We start from the raw sequence: 7,250 nt of genomic DNA, 5'->3' as shown, positions 1-7,250 counted from the left end.
AGCAAACTTCTCTTGAGATCTTCGTTATAATTTGCAAAAGTCGGACAAATTTTTCATGTTCAGAATCGATTCTTTTCCATTTATAATAATATGTTGACTTAAAATAATTTCTTGACTCTTGAGCCATCTTTACATTAAATGCAACGTGGCATTTTCAAGGACAAAACAAAACATATATAAAAGGAGATGAGATTTGTTAGAGAAGAAAAGGAAACTGAATTGTTTTCGTTTTTTTGGTCTCTGTTATTATCAGACTTTGTTTTTTGAGGCAGTAGCAGTACTACTTTATGCTAAATAAGAGTAAGATATGTTCCTCTATATATATACACACAATTATTCACATTTGTTGTTTATGTTCCTTTTATCTTTTACAATTTCATTAACTTAAACAATTTGTTACTATCCAGCTAAAGAAATTTGAGAAATTTTCATAAAGCATTATCTTTTAGTGGTAATTAGCTATCTATAGATACAATTTGCTATATTACGGATTGTAAATACGTTTTCTGTTGTTATAAGATGTATTAGATGTATTTAAGCTATTGTATTCATGAATACAGTAGCAAAAATAGGCGCGAATAAGGGAAGTCCAGCTAATCAGTTGTTGTATTCAAGTGTATTCGACTGTATTCATGGCGTGAAAAATATGGGATTACAGCTGGACAGATTATTGTATTCGACTGTATTCACGGTGTGAAATAGGAGATTACACTGTTTTTAAACGGAAAGTGAATCAATTAACATAATAGACTCCTAATATAACTCAACAAACTCAATTATAACACACAAAATTTGTATTTCCTTGTATAAAAAAGATTCTCAATCGAAAAATATCCCAAAACATAGCAATCTTCAGAGAAATTATATAATACATCTGAATACATAAATTATATTAATTAAAAAAACTAATGATACATTCATGGCATATAGCGAGACAGTAATACAATGAAATACATAGAATACGGCGGGAAACATTGAAATACAATGAAAAAAAAGACAGTGAATACAATGAAATACATGGAATATAGCGAGATACATTGAATTACAATGAAATACATGAAAATACAACGATACGTTGAAAATAGATTGAAATATATAAACAGAAAATCAAGTTGCTCAGCCCCAAACTCCGTCGTCTTTGTTCAAGAACAAACCCTAATTTCCGGCGAATCCGCCAACAAAGCCTAATTTCTGGCGAATTCACAATTGCTATCTCTTGTTACTGGTCTCCCTTGGATGATAATTTCGAGGTTTCTTTGCCTTCTTCTGGTGAAAATTATTTTTCTACTACTATAAAGGGAGGAACGGGTTAAAAAAGAGGAATATATTGGCAATTGGTTTGTGAAAAGCAGTAGTAGGGATTTGGTGGAAGAATGGCGGAGTGCTAAGAAAGAGGAATATATTGGCAATTGATTTGTGAAAAGCAGCAGTAGGGATTTGGTGGAAGAATGACGGAGTCTAGTTCAAGAGCGTTGGAGCCGGAGAATAGCCCAAAATATGAGGGAAGAGAATGGCATGTATCAAAGTAGAGAGAGAAAGAAAATAGTGTAACTGAATAGCGTATTTAGTGGCTTAGGAGTAGGAGGTAACCAAAATTAAATACTTTTCTATAAACACTAAAAGATATTTATAGAATATAATTTTTTTAAATGATATTTATTTAAAATAAATAAAGTTAACACCTTTGCTATAGGAGATAAAAATTTCAAGAGTTTTTTGATCAAATATCTCTTCCTTTCCATTGTAAGCCCAGATATATTCAACACCTCCCTGACCAATGGCTAAGCTAGAAATCTATACAAGGGAATTTCATTATAAAGTTATTAATTTTGTCATTGAATTGGCTACATTCATATATAGCCGTTTTCGTATTCATAATTTTTTACAAATTGTGGATTATAAATTATATTTTATGGTTTTGAAACAAAAATATCTCCAAATATGTTGCAAAAAAAGATAACCAAAACAACTTCATCTTCAAATAAAATTTCAGTGAAATTTCAAATTTGAAAAAAAATCTTGGAATTTATGTTCAAACACCTGCCTAATCTCTTAAATTAAAAATAGCCGATGGATGTATAATTCATATATAATATATGTATAATTATATATAATCAATGTATACCATCTAAAAAAGTAAACGTTGAACCTTGCCGGCTATTTATGTAAATCCTTATTTTTTTTACTTTGTTGAAATTTAGAAAATCTAGCTGCTAAGTGAATCGATAAGAGTACATTGAAAAGTGAGATGCGACAAAAATCTAGCACAAAAGTAAATTAAGTTAAACGACTATTGTATTGCATTCGAACAACTATGATTGGTTCCTTATCAAAGAGACACCTAACTTCATCTAATTTCTTTCTCATTTTTCTTCAAGTCAATAATGTTATCAAGATAATGCACAAAAACTCTTTTTTTTTCTCTCTCCCAGTTTCAAGTCTCTGTTTTAATAATTATAAGCCATCTTCTTTTCTAAAGGAAAATAAACCAACAAGTTTAATTAACCAATTAATTAAACAGGCTTGTAATCTTTTAGATAAGCACAAATTAAAAAGGCAAGTAATTATAATTAACGTGATAAATTTTGCAGGAGTTAGAGTCCTAATAGGACTAGAAGTCCTTTATCCCTTTTTATCTCCCGTTAGATTGTATTGGTTGTTACAATTCTATACTATATAACACTGTCTTCCCTTTTTCTTTTACTTATTATTATTATTATTATTATTATTATTATTATTATTATTATTATTATTATTATTATTATTTACAAATGGCAGAAGGGGGGAGATCTAAAGAAGATGATGAACGTCACGAGACAAATGATGTTGCATGTTGTGTTTTAAATCCAAGAGAGAATTGGCTCATTCTAGGATGTTCATATTTATTCTTTGGGTTTTGCATGTTTATTGCATTAATCATATCACGTGTTTGTGGTATAAAGGTTCCTCTTAAAGGATGATTTGGATTTTGTATTCTTTGTGAGTTTTGTGAGTACTAGTTTATTTTGGTGCTTCATGTTCATAACATATGAATATGGCTTCCCATGCTTATCAAAATTAGCAAGACGTATTTTTCGGAATAAAGAAGCAATGCCAGTCCAGATATATCCAACACCTCCGTAGTCCGTGACAAAGTTAGAAATTTATTAAAGCGTATTTCATTATAACATTATTTTTCTCCTTGAAGTGTTATCGGCTACATCCATAGCCGTTTTCATTTTGGTAGTGTGATTTCATATCCTTTTGTTTTTTTTTTTTCAATCATAAGGTGGGAGTGAAGATAAAATGTGAGAGGCAAGGCTAAGATGGTTTGGACATGTTAAAGATGAGAAGCACAGATGTCCCTGTTAGGAGGTATGAGAGGTTGGCCTTGGTTATGAGAAAGTGCAGAGGTAGGCCAAAGAAGTCTTGGGGAAAGATGATTAGGCAGGACATGACGCAGCTAAAGGTTATTGTGGACACAACCCTAAATAGTCGAGCGTTTTTCTTTGTCTTTCTTAAGTCGATAACATTAGTGTAAGTATGATATCTTTTTATCCTTAAGTTTCTATTACTATCTATCAAACTATCACTCTATTGCTATCTTTAGTTGAAAGTCTATCGGAGACAATCTCTCTTCTCTCTTATGGGAATCCATTAAGTTGTTATTGTTGATAATTGGTATACAAGTATTTTGTTGTTTTGTTTCAAGTCTGTTATTCTTATTTTCAACTATAATAAAGTGTTTTTTTCCGTGACATTGTCCTGTGCAATGTGGTTAATTCTTGATCGCCGGCAAATATTTGAGAATTTCATGGTTTAAACTGAAATGCCGTCCAATAATGATAGCTTTTATTTGTTATTCAAAAAAGAACTTTAACAGATGCGAATTGCATTAATTTAATTATATATCTTAAGGTGAAATGGTTAATGTATGAACTTAATCAAATATATATACCAGAAAGCAGGTGTGCAAGCCAATGAGTTTAATCTTGAAGCAAATATTTGAATAAGGTAAAAAACTATCTAATTACTGACATATTTACAAGATATGCAGATTGCTTTTTTAGAATAAATTTTAACAGACGGGAATTACATATACCATCAGTTGCAAATTATATGATACAAATGTACGTCACTCTAGCTATTTTCCGACAATGCAACTAATTTATAATTGAAATAATACTCTAGCTACAATGTTAGTAATTTAAATAGCATTTAATTAATTAAAGCATCATAATAGTACTACATAAAAATCCACTAGCCAAAAATTAAAAAGAGTTCACCAAAAATACTATACTATTACACAACTTAAAACAACAATGAGAGCAACCGGCCACTAGGGTAAAGGATAAAAACCTTGAAAAATTTTCAATACGGTTATAAAAGCTTCTCATTAAGGGTAGAATTGTAAGTTTAAATTAAATTGTTTTCAAATTTAGAAATGGGTCATTCTTTTTGGAACGGACTAAAAAGGAAATAGGTTCACATAAACTGAAACGGAGGGAGTATGCTAGTTCTTCAATTTTTCTAAGCAGGTCAACAAGGCTCTGATTGTTATAAATACTGCCTGGCAAGCAAGTGCACACCCCTGTCACATAAAAGAAACACATTAACTTATAATTTTCACAAAAAATCAATCTTGAAAGATTAAATAAAAAATTGAACTAAAAGAGTTTTACCTGATCCCTTGTAACAAAATACAAGTCTTGCTGGTTATTTAGCCTGTCATTCCTTGTATCTGTGCATGAACAGAACTTTTTTAAAGTCAAAAGAACACATTGATATTTCAAAGCAATTTATTTTAAGAACATGCTTTTAATATATCAATTTTACCAAGCTCTCTCCCAACCAAAATAATAGGAACTCCTGGAGCATGATTATTCAAAAATTGTGTCCACTTTAAAAGACAAAATAAAATTAAAAAATCAATAGTAACCATGCAATCCATTTGAGATCAGTTATATAAGAATGAGAATATTTAATATAACCTACGGTTGTGGTCACTCTGTCAAAGCTATTCTCATCCATTAAAGAGAAATATAAAATGACAAAGTCAGTTGGAGGAAATTTCCAAATTCCACCATCAATGACATTTCCTCTCATTTCAATCATGTTGAAATTCACATCTCTCCTATCATCATCATCATCTTCATCATCTTCTTCTTCTTCTTCTTCTTCTTCTTCTTCTGTTCTTACATTAATGCTCCACATATCAAATGCTTTAGTAATATTAAGGGTCTGCACGTTGAAAAACAAAGTTTTAAAAATAATTATGATATAATAAATTTTTGACTAGATAAAAAATATTACTTCCTTTGTTTCAAAAAGATTATCTTAGTTTGATTGAATACAAACTTTAATAAAGAAGGAAAGATTTTTGAGATATATATATATATATGATCTTAAATAAGTCATAATATTTATATGGGTGTAAACCTTTTAAAACCTGTCTAAAACCTGTCATAGTTGTGTGTGGCTATAAATGCTTTCTATTAAAAAAATACTGAAAGGTATCAATTTTTTTTGAAACATACTAATAAGAAAATAGTGCCCGTTTTTTTTTTTTTTTTAAGGAAAGAGAGTGGAGTAGTAAATATCACTACCAAATTTGCACGAGGGAGACCAAGTATGGTATTCAAGAAATCAGTAGAAGGTGGTGGAACTGGAGCTTCAGCTCTCACATAATCTCCCACTATTATGCAACTGGCAGCAGTGACCTTAGCTAAATGTTCTTTTTGCAAAACAAGCAAAAGCTAAAAGTAATGGAATTATTGAAAAGTTGAACTCAAGGACCTTTCCCTTGCAACCATATTTTGCACATGTAGACCTGGCCACCAACTCGCAGAATCGGAGGAAAACTTGCAAAATACTAGCAACAACTCTAATATTATCCACTATTGACAAAAGTTTAGCAGTTACCCAAATATTCCTGCAATAGTTGCACAATTTAGCATAACCATACCAACAGTTTTCAAAGTCCCGTTCTCTCCTGCCTTGCATTGGTAGTTTGTTCCTTACATTCACGTGAATGTCACGTGCGAGACAAATCATTGCCCCAACAGAAGTTGCCAAAGTTACAGCAGCATGCACTAACATAACTTTGTTGGGATGTGGAAACTGAGAACGCATTGTCACATAGGCCTCAGCGCCTACAATTAACACAAACAAGACCTCTGAGCTAAAATTTGCCCACTTGATCTTCAGAAAAAACAGCTGCATTCAGTAAAGCGTAATAAGCAACTGGAACAATTATAAGAAGAGCTAAAAGCCAAAGAAGGTTTTGATCAGATTGGGGTTGTGGTTGCCTTTCAGTTTCTACCGAGCAACTATCAAGAAGAGAACACATTTTTCCTAAATAAGAAAGGAAGACAAGAAATAAAGAGATAAGTGTGAGTAATGAAATATTTTTAAACAGACCATACTTTATTATATACTAGAAAATATATAGAACAATACATATAATCTGAATTTCCAAATGAGAAAAAACTATAAAGCTGAACATACCTCTGCAGTTCCACTACTAACCATAGAGATCGGCTTTCTTGCTTTGTTTATTTTGGACCCTCTGCCTAATTTGTCCTTTTCTACATTTCTAACCCTTCATCTCCTTTCCTATATCTTTTTATTGCTTTTCCCCTTGACAATAGCAGATTCAAAACAATGAAGATTAGGGTTTTGAATTTGATTATAATAGAAACTAAAGTTATGGTAGTAACATCAAAATGAGAAATGCAGCAAACTTTCATCTCTTTTTGGCAGGTATATATTCTCTCAGAAAGTTTGGATTTTGCTAGAAATGGTGGAGCAGATTCTGTTAATAGGGGAAGCAAAGTGTTAAGAGCTTCATCAAAATGGAAGGAGAAGAAAGAGGGTGTAAACCAATGAGTATTAATTTTGGTTTAATACTGCTGTAGGTAATTTTAATTTTACAGAGGAAGAGAAAGGTTAAGGGTTGATTGTGGTTGCACATATTATTACTTTACTACGCTAATTTATAGAAGCGAGAAGGAGAGGAGCAGGAGGTGTCGTCAATGGATATCAAAAAACTGACTAAACTAATCGACTCCTACCGTATCGAATTAATTTTTAGATTTTTTAAATAAAATTATAGATTTTTATATAAATTTATAACGATACCGATAATTAGATATGTCTTTTATTTTATAAAAATAAATCGAAAAAATACCGACCGTACCGAATAAATTTACATATAAAAAATATATTTATATACTAAATTTAAAAATAATAAAACATTAAATTTTCCTTGG

The 7,250-nt window shown here is 30.9% G+C and overlaps 1 protein-coding gene across 1 annotated transcript; it reads right to left on the bottom strand.

Moving 5' to 3' along the window:
• Window positions 1–5,700: 5,700 nt before the first annotated feature.
• LOC109240621 lies at window positions 5,701–6,930 on the bottom strand. Its single transcript, XM_019407288.1, has 2 exons — window positions 6,487–6,930; window positions 5,701–6,195 (listed from the first exon to the last, which is right to left on the bottom strand). The coding sequence occupies exons 1-2, from the start codon at window positions 6,508–6,510 to the stop codon at window positions 5,701–5,703; spliced, it is 519 nt and encodes a 172-aa protein (XP_019262833.1). The 5' UTR covers window positions 6,511–6,930.
• Window positions 6,931–7,250: the final 320 nt, after the last annotated feature.

Source organism: Nicotiana attenuata, unplaced genomic scaffold (genome assembly GCF_001879085.1).
Source record: "Nicotiana attenuata strain UT unplaced genomic scaffold, NIATTr2, whole genome shotgun sequence".
Lineage (NCBI taxonomy): Eukaryota > Viridiplantae > Streptophyta > Magnoliopsida > Solanales > Solanaceae > Nicotiana > Nicotiana attenuata.
This window is presented reverse-complemented; position numbering and strand designations above follow the sequence as displayed.